At 52.1% G+C, this 18,278-nt stretch overlaps 1 protein-coding gene and 1 pseudogene across 1 annotated transcript in view; both read right to left on the bottom strand.

Moving 5' to 3' along the window:
- Positions 1 to 18,278, bottom strand: part of LOC141188883 (uncharacterized) — a 43,636-nt gene that overhangs the window by 19,965 nt on the left and 5,393 nt on the right. Inside the window, exons 2-4 of the mRNA XM_073661094.1 lie at positions 8,251 to 8,377; positions 6,959 to 7,030; positions 4,325 to 5,226 (exon numbers count right to left, since the gene is read on the bottom strand). Coding sequence (XP_073517195.1) covers positions 4,325 to 5,226; positions 6,959 to 7,030; positions 8,251 to 8,377 — 1,101 coding nt within the window. The remainder of the gene's footprint in view (positions 1 to 4,324; positions 5,227 to 6,958; positions 7,031 to 8,250; positions 8,378 to 18,278) is intronic.
- LOC141238875 (serine/arginine-rich splicing factor 9 pseudogene) lies at positions 15,159 to 16,035 on the bottom strand (annotated as a pseudogene).

The raw sequence follows: 18,278 nt of genomic DNA, 5'->3' as shown, positions 1-18,278 counted from the left end.
AATGCTGCAGTTCTCACAGTGGCCACCAGATGGCTCAGAGATGAATGCTGCAGTTCTCACAGTGGCCACCAGATGACTCAGAGATGAATGCTGCAGTTCTCACATTGGCCACCAGATGGCAAAGAGATGAATGCTGCAGTTCTCACAGTGGCCACCAGATGGCTCAGAGATGAATGCTGCAGTTCTTACAGTGGCCACCAGATGGGTCAGAGATGAATGCTGCAGTTCTCACAGTGGCCACCAGATGGCTCAGAGACGAAAGCTGCAGTTCTCACAGTGGCCATCAGATGGCTCAGAGATGAATGCTGCAGTTCTCATAGTGGCCACCAGATGGCTCAGAGATGAATGCTGCAGTTCTCACAGTGGCCACCAGATGGCTCAGAGATGAATGCTGCAGTTCTCACAGTGGCCACCAGATGGCTCAGAGAAGAAAGCTGCAGTTCTCACAGTGGCCACAAGATGGCTCAGAGATGAATGCTGCAGTTCTCACAGTGGCCACCAGATGGCTCAGAGATGAATGCTGCAGTTCTCATAGTGGCCACCAGATGGCAAAGAGATGAATGCTGCAGTTCTCACAGTGGCCACAGGATGGGTCAGAGATGAATGCTGCAGTTCTCACAGTGGCCACCACATGGCTCAGAGATGAATGCTGCAGTTCTCACAGTGGCCACCAGATGGCTCAGAGATGAATGCTGCAGTTCTCACAGTGGCCACCAGATGACTCAGAGATGAATGCTGCAGTTCTCACATTGGCCACCAGATGGCAAAGAGATGAATGCTGCAGTTCTCACAGTGGCCACCAGATGGCTCAGAGATGAATGCTGCAGTTCTTACAGTGGCCACCAGATGGCTCAGAGATGAATGCTGCAGTTCTCACAGTGGCCACCAGATGGCTCAGAGATGAAAGCTGCAGTTCTCACAGTGGCCATCAGATGGCTCAGAGATGAATGCTGCAGTTCTCATAGTGGCCACCAGATGGCTCAGAGATGAATGCTGCAGTTCTCACAGTGGCCACCAGATGGCTCAGAGATGAATGCTGCAGTTCTCACAGTGGCCACCAGATGGCTCAGAGATGAATGCTGCAGTTCTCACAGTGGCCACCAGATGGCTCAGAGATGAATGCTGCAGTTCTCACAGTGGCCACCAGATGGCTCAGAGATGAATGCTGCAGTTCTCACAGTGGACACCACATGGCTCAGAGATGAATGCTGCAGTTCTCACAGTGGCCACCAGATGGCTCAGAGATGAAAGCTGCAGTTCTCACAGTGGCCACCACATGGCTCAGAGATGAATGCTACAGTTCTCACAGTGGCCACCAGATGGCTCAGAGATGAAAGCTGCAGTTCTAACAGTGGCCACCAGATGGCTCAGAGATGAATGCTGCAGTTCTCACAGTGGCCACCAGATGGCTCAGAGATGAAAGCTGCAGTTCTCACAGTGGCCATCAGATGGCTCAGAGATGAATGCTGCAGTTCTCACATTGGCCACCAGATGGCTCAGAGATGAAAGCTGCAGTTCTCACAGTGGCCACCAGATGGCTCAGAGATGAATGCTGCAGTTCTCACAGTGGCCACCAGATGTCTCAGAGATGAATGCTGCAGTTCTCACAGTGGCCACCACATGGCTCAGAGATGAATACTACAGTTCTCACAGTGGCCACCAGATGGCTCAGAGATGAAAGCTGCAGTTCTCACAGTGGCCACCAGAAGGATCAGAGATGAATGCTGCAGTTCTCACAGTGGCCACCAGATGGCTCAGAGATGAATGCTGCAGTTCTCACAGTGGCCACCAGATGGCTCACAGATGAATGCTGCAGTTCACAGTGGCCACCAGATGGGTCAGAGATGAATGCTGCAGTTCTCACAGTGGCCACCAGATGGCTCAGAGATGAATGCTGCAGTTCTCACAGTGGCCATCAGATGGCTCAGAGATGAATGCTGCAGTTCTCACAGTGGCCACCAGATGGCTGAGATTAATTCTGCAATTCTCACAGTGGCCACCAGATGGCTCAGAGATGAATGCTGCAGTTCTCACAGTGGCCACCAGATGGCTCAGAGATGAATGCTGCAGTTCTCACAGTGGCCATCAGATGGCTCAGAGATGAATGCTGCAGTTCTCACAGTGGCCACCAGATGGCTGAGATTAATTCTGCAATTCTCACAGTGGCCACCAGATGGCTCAGAGATGAATGCTGCAGTTTTCACAGTGGCCACCAGATGGCTCAGAGATGAATGCTGCAGTTCTCACAGTGGCCACCAGATGGCTCAGAGATGAATGCTGCAGTTCTCACAGTGGCCACCAGATGGCTCAGAGATGAATGCTGCAGTTCTCACAGTGGCCACCAGATGGCTCAGAGATGAATGCTGCAGTTCTCACAGTGGCCACCAGATGGCTCAGAGATGAAAGCTGCAGTTCTCACAGTGGCCACCAGATGGCTCAGAGATGAATGCTGCAGTTCTCACAGTGGCCACCAGATGGCTCACAGATGAATGCTGCAGTTCACAGTGGCCACCAGATGGGTCAGAGATGAATGCTGCAGTTCTCACAGTGGCCATCGGATGGCTCAGAGATGAATGCTGCAGTTCTCACAGTGGCCACCAGATGGCTGAGATTAATTCTGCAATTCTCACAGTGGCCACCAGATGGCTCAGAGATTAATGCTGCAGTTCTCACATTGGCCACCGGATGGCACACAGATGAATGCTGCAGCTCTCACAATGGCCACTAGATGGCTCAGAGATGAATGCTGCAGTTCTCACAGTGGCCACCAGATGGCTCAGAGATGAATGCTGCAGTTCTCAGTGGCCACCAGATGGCTCAGAGATGAATGCTGCAGTTCTCACAGTGGCCACCAGATGGCTCAGAGATGAATGCTGCAGTTCTCACAGTGGCCACCAGATGGCTCAGAGATGAATGCTGCAGTTCTCACAGTGGCCACCAGATGGCTCAGAGATGAATGCTGCAGTTCTCACAGTGGCCACCAGATGGCTCAGAGATGAATGCTGCAGTTCTCACAGTGGGCACCAGATGGCTCAGAGATGAAAGCTGCAGTTCTCACAGTGGCCACCACATGGCTCAGAGATGAATGCTGCAGTTCTCACAGTGGCCACCAGATGGCTCAGAGATGAAAGCTGCAGTTCTCACAGTGGCCACCAGAAGGATCAGAGATGAATGCTGCAGTTCTCACAGTGGCCACCAGATGGCTCAGAGATGAATGCTGCAGTTCTCACATTGGCCACCGGATGGCACACAGATGAATGCTGCAGCTCTCACAATGGCCACTAGATGGCTCAGAGATGAATGCTGCAGTTCTCACAGTGGCCACCAGATGGCTCAGAGATGAATGCTGCAGTTCTCACAGTGGCCACCAGATGGCTCAGAGATGAAAGCTGCAGTTCTCACATTGGCCACCAGATGGCTCAGAGATGAATGCTGCAGTTCTCACAGTGGCCACCAGATGGCTCAGAGATGAAAGCTGCAGTTCTCACAGTGGCCACCACATGGCTCAGAGATGAATGCTGCAGTTCTCACAGTGGCCACCAGAAGGATCAGAGATGAATGCTGCAGTTCTCACAGTGGCCACCAGATGGCTCAGAGATGAATGCTGCAGTTCTCACAGTGGCCACCAGATGGCTCAGAGATGAATGCTGCAGTTCTCACAGTGGCCACCAGATGGCTCAGAGATGTATGCTGCAGTTCTCACAGTGGCCACCAGATGCCTCAGAGATGAATGCTGCAGTTCTCACAGTGGCCACCAGATGGCTCAGAGATTAATGCTGCAGTTCTCACATTGGCCACCGGATGGCACACAGATGAATGCTGCAGCTCTCACAATGGCCACTAGATGGCAACTCAAGCAGGAATGTGCTGCCATCTAATGGCCACTGTGAGAACTGCAGCATCCATCACTTTTGATGCCACAGTTCTCTTTTTTAGAGCTATATTGACCGGTGGATTATTCCGCTACGCCTCAATGATTACATCCCGGAGGGATGAGCAGACGTCGTCCATAATGACATCATGTGATGACATCATGCAGCACCACGTAATGTCACGATGGACGACACCCTTCTATTTTCCCATTCACACCCTGTGCATCCCTTTAAAAGTGCTTTCATCCTAATTAACCCCTCGTCTCAGGTCTGAGGTTACCGATACGGAGTGACAACCACCAGTGCCAATGATTTCATCACCAGTTGTCAGGCAGCTTCAGCGCTCCCTGAATGTTGTCCGTGTTCTCCCTGGTGCAGTTCTGCTGATGCACCGGGAGGCTCAGGATGAGCTCTGGCCCCTAGGTGTTGGCCCCTAGGTGTCGGCCCCGTACCTCTCTGGCAGGCTCGGTTGTCGGACGCGCTGACACCTCCTCTGCAGGGGGCTCCTCCGTCTTGAGGGTCCCCTCGGTGAGGCTGGGGCTCTGCTTCCAGCGGGGGTAGTCAGTCTCCCAGCCGGTGCGCAGACTCTCCCCCGCGTGCTTCTGCAGGTGGCGCTGCAGGGACTTCTTGCGGATGAAGCGGTCCCAGCAGTAGGGGCACTCGTAGGGCCGCTCGCCCGTGTGCCTGCGCATGTGCGCCACCAGGTCGGTCTTGCGGCTGAAGCTCTTGGTGCAGCAGGAGCAGTGGAAGGGCTTGTGGCCGGCGTGGCTCCACAGGTGCGTGGTCAGGGTGGAGTTCTGCCGGAAGCTGCGGCCGCACTGCTGACAGGTGTATGGTCGCTCCTCCGTGTGCGTCCGGCGATGCGCGTTCAGATGCTGCTTCTTGGCGAAGGTCTTGGCGCAGACGCCGCAGCGGTGCGGCCGGTCCTGGCAGTTGCTCATCTGGTGGCTCAGGAAGTCGATGAGGCGGCTCCAGCTGTCGCCGCACTGAGCGCAGGTGTGAGATTGACCCTCGCTGTCCGGGTCAGGGGTCTCCGGGGCGGCATCTGTCCTACAGGACGGGGGACGGACGCTGCACTCAGCACCCCGGGGGCTCGACGGACCGTCCATCTGCAGATTCCTTCTCTTCTTTTCCGTCCGTTGTCCGGAGTTACGCTTCACTAATCGTAAAGACCTTCTGGTGACCACGACCCCCGCGGGGCGGACAGCCGCAGCACCCCCCACAACAGCCCCCGCAACGTCCTCCGAAACATCCTCCACAACAGCCCCCGCAACGTCCTCTGCCGAAGAACACCGCCCCGTGCTCCACACGTCCTCACAGCTCTGCGCAGCGTCACCGTTCACCATCCGAGCACCTGCAGACAGAAAGCATCAGACTCCAGTCACCACCAAAGCTGCAGCCACCATAAGGCTGTATCACATGTCCTATCCTCCAGTCACCTCCAGAGCTGCAGTCACTATTCTGTGGTTACATCAGGTCTTATCCTCCAGTCACCTCCAGAGCTGCAGTCACTATTCTGCTGTTACATCAGGTCTTATCCTCCAGTCACCTCCAGAGCTGCAGTCACTATTCTGCTGTTACATAACATCTTATCCTCCAGTCACCTCCAGAGCTGCAGTCACTATCCTGCTGTTACATTGTGTCTTATCCTCCAGTCACCTCTAGAGCTGCAGTCACTATTCTGCTGTTACCGTACATCGTGCCTTATCCTTCAGTCACCTCCAGAGCTGCAGTCACTATTCTGCTGTTACATCAGGTCTTATCCTCCAGTCACCTCCAGAGCTGCAGTCACTATTCTGCTGTTACATAACATCTTATCCTCCAGTCACCTCCAGAGCTGCAGTCACTATCCTGCTGTTACATTGTGTCTTATCCTCCAGTCACCTCTAGAGCTGCAGTCACTATTCTGCTGTTACCGTACATCGTGCCTTATCCTTCAGTCACCTCCAGAGCTGCAGTCACTATTCTGCTGTTACATCGTGTCTTATCCTTCAGTCACCTCCAGAGCTGCAGTTAATATTCTGCTGTTATATTGTGTCTTATCCTCCAGTCACCTCCAGAGCTGCAGTCACTATTCTGCTGTTACATCATGTCTTATCCTGCAGTCACCTCCAGAGCTGCAGTCACTATTCTGCTGTTACATCATGTCTTATCCTCCAGTCACCTCCAGAGCTGCAGTCACTATTCTGCTGTTACATCGTGTCTTATCCTCCAGTCACCTCCAGAGCTGCAGTCACTATTCTGCTGTTACATCATGTCTTATCCTCCAGTCACCTCCAGAGCTGCAGTCACTATTCTGCTGTTACATCATGTCTTATCCTGCAGTCACCTCCAGAGCTGAAGTCACTATTCTGCTGTTACATCATGTCTTATCCTGCAGTCACCTCCAGAGCTGCAGTCACTATTCTGCTGTTACATCATGTCTTATCCTGCAGTCACCTCCAGAGCTGCAGTCACTATTCTGCTGTTACATCATGTCTTATCCTGCAGTCACCTCCAGAGCTGCAGTCACTATTCTGCTGTTACATCATGTCTTATCCTGCAGTCACCTCCAGAGCTGCAGTCACTATTCTGCTGTTACATCATGTCTTATCCTCCAGTCACCTCCAGAGCTGCGGACACAGTGGTGGCTGGAGTTCTGGAGGTGGCTGGAAGTTGTGGTAACATTCCCTCCACCGCTCGCGGCCTGAATGTGGCTGATTAAGGGGTTGTCCACGATCAGCCGCTGCCGCGCTCGTGTCCTGGAGGAAATCTGCCATTGTCAGCGCCGCGCACGCCCCTGTACAGAGGTGATCGGCTCTAGACAACCCCTTTAAGGTTGTGGCGACACGGTGTCACAGCCGGGGGGCGCAGGGCAGCGCGTGGGATCCGGTAGATTTGTTCTGCGTTGCACCGTGACATTACAGCAAAATGTGGCGGCAGCAGAGTCGTCGCCTGCACCGAGCGTCGCGATCACAGTCGTCCTGGGTGTCAGATGATGCGCAGGAATCCGAGGGGCGGAGACTCCAACACTCCCAATAAAGGGGCGTGGCTAAAATCGGTGCCACAGTTACAGTACCGTGTCCCCCATCAGCAGTATCACACACCTGCAGCCACAAGGCACGGATCCTCCCCGCGCTCCATCTTCACCACGATCCCCGGGGGCGAACACGTAAGTCCTGTGAGCAGAGCAAGAGGGAAGCGTGACATCACTGCGCCCCACCCCCGCACAGCGTGACATCACTGCGCCCCACCCCCGCACTGCGCCCCACCCCCGCACAGCGTGACATCACTGCGCCCCACCCCCGCACAGCGTGACATCACTGCGCCCCACCCCCGCACAGCGTGACATCACTGCGCCCCACCCCCGCACAGCGTGACATCACTGCGCCCCACCCCCGCACAGCGTGACATCACTGCGCCCCACCCCCACACAGCGTGACATCACTGCGCCCCACCCCCGCACAGCGTGACATCACTGCGCCCCACCCCCGCACAGCGTGACATCACTGCGCCCCACCCCCGCACAGCGTGACATCACTGCGCCCCACCCCCGCACAGCGTGACATCACTGCGCCCCACCCCCGCACAGCGTGACATCATTGCGCCCCACCCCCGCACAGCGTGACATCACTGCGCCCCACCACCGCACAGCGTGACATCACTGCGCCCCACCCTCGCACAGCGTGACATCACTGCGCCCCACCCTCGCACAGCGTGACATCACTGCGCCTCACCACTGCACAGCGTGACATCACTGCGCCTCACCACCGCACAGTGTGACATCACTGAGCCCCACCCCCGCACAGCGTGACATCACTGAGCCCCACCCCCACACAGCGTGACATCACTGCACCCCACCCCCGCACAGCGTGACATCACTGCTCCCCAACCCCGCACAGCGTGACATCACTGCGAATCACCACCGCACAGCGTGACATCACTGCTCCCCAACCCCGCACAGCGTGACATCACTGCGAATCACCACCGCACAGCGTGACATCACTGCACCCCACCACCACACAGGCGTAACATCACTGCGCCCCACCCCCGCACAGCGTGACATCACTGCACCCCACAGCGTGACATCACTGCACCCCATCCCCACGGCGTGACATCACTGCGCTCCACCCCCGCACAGCGTGACATCACTGCGCCCCAACCCCACACGGCCACCCTCGCACAGCGTAACATCACTGCGCCCCACCACCGCACAGCGTGACATCACTGCGCCCCACCACCGCACAGCGTGACATCACTGCACCCCACCACCACACAGCGTGACATCACTGCGCCCCACCATCGCACAGCGTGACATCACTGCGCCCCACCACCACACAGCGTGACATCACTACGCCCCACCATCGCACAGCGTGACATCACTGCGTCTGATTCTTACCCAGAGACGTCAGGTTGTGGTAATTGTCAGTCATCACTTCTCTGTACAGATCTTTCTGCTGAGAGCGGAGACAGCGCCACTCCTCCTCCGAGAATCGCACCGCCACGTCCTCGAAGGTCACCGCCCCCTGCATGACATGAGGGGCAGCATAACACATAGGGAGTCCCTATCACCCTCAGTGGGGTCTCTGTCAGTGTCATAGAAAATATTAAAATCTCTGCAACCACATCCACCCCCCCTCCTCCTCTGTCACACAGATTAGCAGTAGGACAAGAGTTTGCAATTTGACAGTCTTGGAATAGATTAATACTAGTAGGAAATTAGATGCAACGAGATAGTGAACCATCTTAATTAACATACAAGAGATCCTTTTGGGACAAAAGACACCAGCATTACTAACGAAGATGTCTATTGGGCATAGACAAAGAGTTGTGATTTGAGAAGGTAATTGAGACGAGAGAAGTTGTGAAGAATGGCAGCAGAGAGAACCCGCAGAATCCCACTGTTGCCAGTACTTGTGAAGGATCCACACCTCGCAACCCGCCTGACGTCACAATTACGTCAGATGGATCACGTGATACGAATCTGCCCTTTGCACCAACATGACATTCCTCGGGGACGTGTAAGGTCAGATTGGTACAGTTCTACACAGACACCCGCTGTCCAACCGGGTACAGGAAGACACCGGGAGTGAGAAGAGGTGGCCCACTCAATCACAGATGTGGCACCATACTCGCTCACACCCCTGACAGGCTGAGAGGCCCCTTCACTAGCCCCAGTGAAGAAGAACCTTGTTGGCCTGGTAGAGCTGGCACCAGTTTCTATTAGATATAATTCCCGCTAGGACCAGGGGATTATATTGGGCCAGAAACCAGCCCGGTAGTGTGTTCGTGGGACCGAACAACGAACGTGACAGTTCGTGGATCAAGATAAAAGAGCAGCCCAAGGTTAAATTATATATTTAATCTCCTTAAGGGCACACTAGACATTACATTATATACATAAGGGTAATACATGCAAACACAATAGTAGTGGTACAAAAGATATACGCAGATATTAAGAGTCAGTTACCAGTCAGATGGAAGGCATGGCTTGCTGCCACATGGGAGGCTTGTGGTACCCTTTGTTGCAGGACTTCTCCCACATGACGTGTCATCACGACCTCTCCGGAAAAAAAAACCCAAAGCTAGGGCTGCTGGAGCTCTTAACTCCTCTGGGTCACTCCCCCTCCTGTTCCCTGGCTGAACCTAAATCTCCACCCCTGGTCTCTCTCAGCTAAAAACTCCAAAAACTAAACTGGGCTATACTTCCTGAATAGACAGTCCTAGGGAGCCGGTTCTGGTGTCATTGGATCCAGCCAGGCCCCTGCTACGCGTGGAGGCCAAACACAGTGGCCCTAGAGGTTTCCGAAAGGCTGTGCCATGTATCTCCCTACCCTACGCGCTAGACGGGACTGGAAGCCAGAGTGACATTCCCCATTCTCTTGGGATCTCAAAAATCTAGGTTATGAATAACTGGAATATATACACTTAAACAGCAGAATATAACTCCAAGTAAATCAAACTTCTGTGAAATCAAACTGTCCACTTAGGAAGCAACACTGATTGGCAATCAATTTCACATGCTGCAAATGGAATAGACAATAGATGGAAATTATTGGCAATTATCAAGACACCCTCAATAAAGGAGTGCTTCTGCAGGTGGGGACGACAGACCACATCTCAGTACCAATGCTTTCTGGCTGATGTTTTGGTCACTTTTGAATGTTGGTTGTGCTTTCACACTCGTGGTAGCATGAGATGGACTCTACAACCCACAGAAGTTGCTCAGGTAGTGCAGCTCATCCAAGATGGAACATCAATGGGAGCTGTGGCAAGAAGGTTTGCTGTGTCTGTCAGCGTAGTGTCCAGAGGCTGGAGGCGCTACCAGGAGACAAGCCAGTACACCAGGAGACGTGGAGGGGGCCGTAGGAAGGAAACAACCCAGCAGCAGGACCGCTACCTCCGCCTCTGTGCAAGGAGGAACAGGAGGATCACTGCCAGAGCCCTGCAAAATGACCTCCAGCAGGCCACAAATGTGCATGTGTCTGAACAAATGGTTAGAAACCGACTGCATCAGAGTGGTATAAGGGCCCGACGCCCACAGATGGGGGTTGTGCTCACAGCTCAACACCGTGCAGGACACTTGGCATTTGCCACAGAACACTAGTATTGGCAAAGTCGCCACTGGCGCCCTGTGCTCTTCACAGATGAAAGCAGGTTCACACTGAGCACATGTGACAGACGTGACAGAGTCTGGAGACGCCGTGGAGGGCGATCTGCTGCCTGCAACATCCTTCAGCATGACCGGTTTGGCAGTGGGTCAGCAATGGTGTGGGGTGGCATTTCTTTGGAGGGCCGCACAGCCCTCCATGTGCTCTCCAGAGGCAGCCTGACTGTCATTAGGTACCGAGATGAGATCCTCAGACCCCTTGTGAGACCATATGCTGGTGCGGTTGGCCCTGGGTTCCTCCTAATGCAGGACAATGCCAGACCTCATGTGGCTGGAGTGTGTCAGCAGTTCCTGCAAGATGAAGGTATTGAAGCTATGGACTGGCCCACCCGTTCCCCAGACCTGAATCCAATTGAGCACATCTGGGACATCATGTCTCGCTCCATCCACCAACGTCACGTTGCACCACAGACTGTCCAGGAGTTGGCGGATGCTTTAGTCCAGGTCTGGGAGGAGATCCTACAGGAGACCACCCGAACCTCATCATGAGCATGCCCAGGCGTTGTAGGGAGGTCATACAGGCACGTGGAGGCCACACACAATACTCAGCCTCATCAGGAGCATGCCCAGGCATTGTAGGGAGGTCATACAAGCACGTGGAGGCCACACACAACACTCAGCCTCATCAGGAGCATGCCCAGGCGTTGTAGGGAGGTCATACAGGCACGTGGAGGCCACACACAATACTCAGCCTCATCAGGAGCATGCCCAGGCGTTGTAGGGAGGTCATACAGGCACGTGGAGGCCACACACAATACTCAGCCTCATCAGGAGCATGTCCAGGCGTTGTAGGGAGTTCATACAGGCATGTGGAGGCCACACACAACACTCAGCCTCATCAGGAGCATGCCCAGGCGTTGTAGGGAGGTCATACAGGCACGTGGAGGCCACACACAATACCGAGACTCATTTTGACTTGTTTTAAGGACATTACATCAAAGTCGGATCAGCCTGTAGTGTGTTTTTCCACTTTAATTTTGGGGGTGACTCCAAATCCAGGCCTCCATTGGTTAATAAATGTGATATCCATTGATGATTTTTGTGTGATTTTGTTGTCAGCACATTCAGCTTTGTACAGAACAAAGTATTCAATGAGAATATTTCATTCATTCAGATATACGATGTGTTATTTCACTGTTCTCTTTATTTTTTTGAGCAGTGTAGTATTCCCATAACTCTGTATTGAATTATAGTATCTGGCACAAAGGGAGCCGCATGGCTGGAGTCCACAGGGGGTCTTCTTGTGGCAGCTCCACAGCTGAGGGTGGGGGTTTTGTCACTCACTGTCCCTCAGCCCCCTCCCTTTTGCTTGCTGCAAAAGTGTACAGCTACAGCTGTACACTGTAGATCTGTATAATCCGCCACAAACAGGGCAGAATGATTGACATGGGATTATGTTTACAATATTCTTCACAGAAGTCTTTTCATAGGGTTGGACAACAACAGGGACATGTTTTTACACATAGAAACAGAAGTGGAAGAAGCCTTCTGTTCACAGGAAATACATTGTCCTGTCAGGAGGAATGTTATACATTTACACTAGACACTTTTGTCTACGTAAGGGAAATAATACATCTGCGGCTCAGATGTATTCAGGTCATAGAGCATGAGGTGCTTACGGAGCCTCATGTCCGAGTGAACATGAAGCCATATCGGATTCCCAAAGCCCGCCGAGAGGTGAAGTGCATGCTGAATCTGGGGGTCATTGAAGAATCCAAGAGTGGCTGGTCCAGTCCCATAGTCTTAGTGCCGAAACCAGATGGAGAGTGGCGCTTCTGCAATAAATACAGGAAACTGAATGAGATCTCTAAGTTCGATTCGTACCCAATGCCCAGGGTAGATAAACTAATTGAAAGGCTAGGGCCGGACAGGTACATAACCACCGTTGACCTCACAAAAGGGTATTGGCAGATTCTTATGTGACAAGAGGCCAAGAAGAAGACGGCCTTTTCAATGCCAGTTGGGTGCTTCCAATACACCAGGGTGCCATTTGGGTTGCAAGGAGCACCAGCTACCTTCCAGAGAGCCATGGACCGGATCCTAGCTCCCCACAGGAAGTATGCAGCAGCCTACCCGGATGATATCGTGATCTATAGCCAGGATTGGGAAAGCCATCTGAGCAAAGTCCAGGCGATATTCGATGCTTTACGGAAGGCAGGGTTTTCCATCAACCCGAAGAAATATGCCATGGGCATGAAGGAGGCCAGATATTTGGGCTATGTCGTAGGTAGAGGCATGATTAAGCCCCAAATAAATAAAATAGCCACGATCCGGGGTTGGCCTCAAACTCTCTCAAAAAAGCAGGTCAGAGAGTTTCTGGGCATCGTGGTCTACTACCACCGGTTCATCCCTAACTTCGCCTTGATAGTCACCCCTTTGATAGACCTCCTTAAAGGGACAAAATCAGCTATGGCCAAGTGGTCTCCAGAAGCTGAAACGGCCTTCCAGGAACTCAAGGAAGCCCCGTGTAAACAGCCGGTGTTGGTGGCACCGGATTTCTCGAAGGAGTTTGTGGTCCAGATGGACGAGTCAGAAGTCGGGCTGGATGCTGTCCTATCACAAGAGATGAACGGGGAAGAGAGCTCCATAATGTATTTAAGCCAGAAGCTGACATATTGTGAAAGAAATTACTCCATAGTGGAAAAGGAATGTTTGGCCATCAAGTGGGCATTGGACACCCTAAGATACTACCTCTTAGTCAGGAAGTTCAGGCTGGTGTCAGACCATGCCCCTCTAAGGTGGATAAGCTAGAAGAAGGGGAACAATGCCCAAGTGACCAGGTGGTTCGCAGCGTGTCAGGATTTCAGCTTCCATCTAGAGCATAGGTTTGGGAAACTGCATGGCAATGTTGACGCATTATCGAGGGTCCACTGTTTGTTAGCGGAAGGTGCCAAGCCCCCCGGCTTTGGGCAGAGGGGGGGTATGTAAGATGGCCGCCGGTCAGGTCCTTGAGGGGAGATCTGTGTCACCGAAGTTGGTAACATCGGTGATGTAAAACCAGGATAGCATGCTCCAGAACGTGTAGTGCTGAGAGGGTTAATAGGGTGTATCAGGGCCGGTTTTTACGTGCAGTCATAAGAGATGGGTGGTAATGACTGCTCACATATCCCTACCCTGGGGAGTGGTTTTGTGTAAATAAAGTCTGTGTCTGGAGATGTGTGGATCTCCAGAGTGTTGGTTTGTTAGGACCTGAGGACTGGACACTAACCCGAGCAAGCGAACCCGCAATGTTGCATGGACATTTTACTTACTGGTTCCACTTTGTGCTGGATAAGGCTGTTTTATTGTTTTGCTTCCTGGGCGGTTTATGCTGTTTAATAAAAAAAAAGCCTGGATTTCACTGAAAACGCTTCTGTGCCGACCTCAACCGCAGCCAAGTGAGTACCAAACCCTAAAGGAGTTATCGCATAAATCGGGATTTTCATAAAATCCTGAAAAGCGGAGGACGGCTCACAACCCGCCCCACGTGAGGGCGTGTGGGGGTAACTCAGGTGCTCAGAAAAGATAAAGGCAAATTATGATCTGTGTTCAATGCTGAGGAAGATGCATGTCAGTGTAGGCTTGATCTCGTTAACCAGACGTTTCCAACCGATTGCTTCCATCCACTACGTTGACTCGTCTCTGTGGTCAGCATAGTCAGTTTCATGTGTTTTATTTTATGTAACTGTCTATTCTGTAGGGTTTTGTCCCCTTTGTAACATCTTTTGTATATTTTTTCATAAACGCTGCCTCCCTTTGGATTAAATATAAAATTTAATAGTTCTGTTCCGTAAAACTGCGTCTCGAAGCCATACGCTAACAAGAATCCAGGTGTGAAGACCCGGGGTCTTCCGTGGGCGTACTACCACTCTCACAACACAGGGTGAGGGTAAAACAGCGTGGCAATACTTTACTGAACCACAAAGCGGACAATAAACACAGAACAGTCCCAGCAAATACCCAAGATGGTGCAACATCACACAGTCCTCACCCTTCCGCTGGCCCGCCTGGGATACAACAGTGAGATATGTGGCCGGGTGACCTGAGTGTCCCAACCTGGATTTCTTCATGATGTCTCTAAGAGTTCAGTGATGTTCACTGGAGCAGATCTGAATTCCTCTGGATGGAGCCATATGTTCTCGTTTCTGTCCTCAATAGTCTGTCTTTGTCAAGTCTCTCTGCTACAGAGGTCTTGTCCCTTAAAGAGTTCACAATTGTTCTTTCAAGCACACATTCACAGGTCAAGGATTAGGGATGGTATTATTCCGCAGGGCTCGAGTATCCACAGCTCACCCCCCCCCCCCCCCAAGATTGACTGGCAAAGACCCTACAATGGTAGTGAACATATCTAACAAACATTCATTGTTCAGAGTCCCTGTATGGCAGACGATACATTGTAAGAGCTGATATATGATGTGGATAGCAGCCATTCATCCATCACCAATATCACCTCAAGTGATCAGCGTTCAGGTTCATACGATCAATAGTCGGTGTTGAGAAACTAAAGAAGAACACAGGTTAAAAAAGTCAACATAAAAATAAAGGTATATTGCTCTTGGCCATCAGAAAGTATGTCTGGCATAATTAAGAAGAAAAGCTGGGTTGTCATATACCTCCCCCTTCTTAATTAGCCAGAGATGATATGTTTCCTATCACCCTTATTGGGTATGTCTTTAAGCACAGACAGGAATGTAAGAGGTCTCACCTTCATGAGAACGAAACTTTGTATCATCCAGTTTCCTCAAAGCATATTCCATATCTTCCACGCGGATAAACTCCACAATCCTCATTCCATCCTTGTGTACATCAGCAAAGCAGACACTTCCAGCTTCTCTCATATGATCTTTTCGATCCTGCCAACTTCCCGATGGTGGAAGCTTAGGAGACGAGGACTCTGTATTCAGTTCGCCGGGGAGGGAGTCCGCTCCTCCTGGGGACTCCTCCATATTCTCCCTATGGTCTCTGGCTTGACCTGGGAAACTCCACACGTAATCGACGAGAACCAAGCTCATATCCATTGCGTCCACACACTACGTCCTCCGCACCCTGCGGATCCTTAAAGCTGATGAAGGCGAACGGTGTGGCACCACCTCCCCCACGATTCTTCAGCTCGATAGTACGGATCCGATGGAACTCCACCAGCTGTTTTTTCCGTACATTGGCCGGTAAATTGCCCACAATCCCTGGGTGCTGACCCCAAGCCCGGGAGATAGTCACTTGGCGGCCTGGTAAATGGTGTTCTGGGGGTGCAATATCTGAACTGGCTAGAGTGATGGAAGGCTCAATTTTCTGAGGTCCCTGTGCCTTAATATCACTGACCCTGACCGGCTGGATGTGGTTATGAAGGTTGGCTGGGGTACGGTGGTGAACCTGCCATATAGTGTGAACAGGGTATATCACTTCCTCCTCTGCTGGTGTATCCTGAGCGTAGGGTCCCTCAGACCCCGATGGCTCGTCTTGGCAGACGTTAATCGGATGGGCCAGCAGACTTGCTCCATGCATGGGGTCCCGGCCCTGTAGACAATCTTTGGCCATGTGTCCCAGGTGCCCACACTTAAAACAGCTCTGTGAGTTGAGCAAATCACGAGTCCTGTTTGTAAACCTTTGTCCTGGTTGGGGTTCTGCTGGGTAGCGGGATAGTCCTACTCGAATTGCTGGTGGCTGCTTGAATCCTTGATAAGGGGTTTCCTGGGATCGGTGGGCATATAGGGTCTCCAGTGGGGATCATTGGCTGTGAATTCGTCGGCCAATCGGGCTGCTTGCTCTGTGGTTTCAGGCTTCCGGTCGGCTACCCATTCTCGTATTTCTGGGGCCATTTTCTCCATAAGTTGCTCCAGAATGATCACGTCTCGGAGGGCATCAGCTGAGTGGGCAGCGCGACCATTGAGCCAACGGTTGCAGTGTCATCGGAGTTGGCTGCCAAACTCTACATAGGAGGCCCCCTGGCGAGACAAAGTCTGGAACTTGGTGCAATATCTCTCGGGGGTAACAGTAAAAAGTGCCAACAGGGTAACCTTAACAGTCCAATAGTCCAGGCAGTCCTGAGGCCCAAGCGACCGGACAGCATCCCGTGCCCGGACAGTCAAACTAGTCCACAGGTATTTAGCCCAGTCAGCTGTGGGTACCTGGTGCATCACCATCAGGTTCTCAAAATCTTGTAGATGTCAATCAACCTCTGTGTTGAACTCATTAAACACTGGCACGTCACTGTAGCGAAGAAGACTGCCTTGGTTGTGGGCCATCATTGAAGTAGGGTCCGAGCTGGCGGTAGGGGTACTGGAACTCGGTCTGCGTATTTGATTCCAGATTACCACCGGATCCTGGATTTGGCAAACCGTTTAATCCCCCTGGGTCCACCTCAGTGGAGTTTCCATTGTCCTCCACGACATTCTGGGCATCCCAACGGACCAATTCCTGTATCAAATCCGACCGAGTGTCGGTGGCCCGGTATTCGATCTGTCGAAGCAGGCATAGCTCCTGTAGTCTCTGTTTATTATTGCGGCTGTATTTTCCCTCCGGTCCTCCTCCCAAGGCTGGGCTGGTGGGGTTAGAATTGGTAGCGTCCGAAGCCTGCTGTATGCCTCACCTATGGTCTGCTGGGTCTGTCTACATGCCTCCCTGGTTGTGGAGCCCTTTGAACGTTATTGAACCACAAAATAGGACAATAAACACACAGAACAGTCCCAGCAAATACCCAAGATGGTACAACATTACACAGTCCTCACAAGTCCGCTGGCCCGCCTGGGATACAACAGTGAGATATGTGGCCAGGTGACCTGAGTGTCCCAACCTGGATTTTTTCATGACGTCTCTAAGAGTTCAGTGATATTCACTGGAGCAGATCTGTATTCCTCTTGATGGAGCCATATGTTCTCGTTTCTGTCCTCAATAGTCTGTCTTGGCTGTGTCTTTGTCAAGTCTCTCTGCTACAGTGTCCCTTAAATCGTTCACAATTGTTCTTTCAAGCACACATTCACAGGTCAAGGATTAGGGATATTATTCCACAGGGCTCGAGTATCCAAAGCTCACCCCCCCCCCCCCCCAAGATTGACTGGCAAAGACCCTACAATGGTAGTGAACATATCTAACAAACATCCATTGTCCAGAGTCCCTGTATGGCAGACGATACATGGTAAGAGCTGATAGAAGATGTGGATAGCAGCCATTCATCAATCACCCATATCAACTCAAGTGATCAGCGTTCAGGTTCATCCGATCAATAGTCGGTGTTGAGAAACCAAAGAAGGACACAGGTTAAAAAAGTCAACATAAAAATAAAGGTATATTGCTCTAGGCCATCAGAAATATGTCTGGCATAATTAAGAAGAAAAGCTGTGTTGTCACACCAGGCCTCCAGTCAGCCAGTATAAAACACGACTGGTGGTGGTAGCGAGTAGTCTTGGGCTATTGTAGAATTCGCAGTGACCGTATCGAGGGTATATACATATATTCCATGCGTTGGAATCGGAGGTGTATATTCCATACACTCACTGTTAAGTTTCTCGATAACCGGCCTATTAGTGCAAACAGCCTGCGGCCTCCTCCGTTGGTCATCAGTCAATCGCATAATTGTCAAGACGATAGGGGGCAGCAGAGAGCTGTTCAACACAAAGATAACAGCGGGGGGTTCAGTGACGACACCCTGGGGGTCTCTGTCACTCTCCGGGGGGTCTCTGCCATGATCAGGGGGTCTCTGCCACTATTCATAGGGTTTCTGTTACTATCTGGGGGTCTTTACAACTCTCCGGGGGTCTCTATTACTATCTGGGAGTCCCTGT

This window comes from Phyllobates terribilis, unplaced genomic scaffold, assembly GCF_046119375.1.
Source record: "Phyllobates terribilis strain yellow unplaced genomic scaffold, ASM4611937v1 Scaffold_2__4_contigs__length_985480577, whole genome shotgun sequence".
NCBI lineage: Eukaryota > Metazoa > Chordata > Amphibia > Anura > Dendrobatidae > Phyllobates > Phyllobates terribilis.
This window is presented reverse-complemented; position numbering and strand designations above follow the sequence as displayed.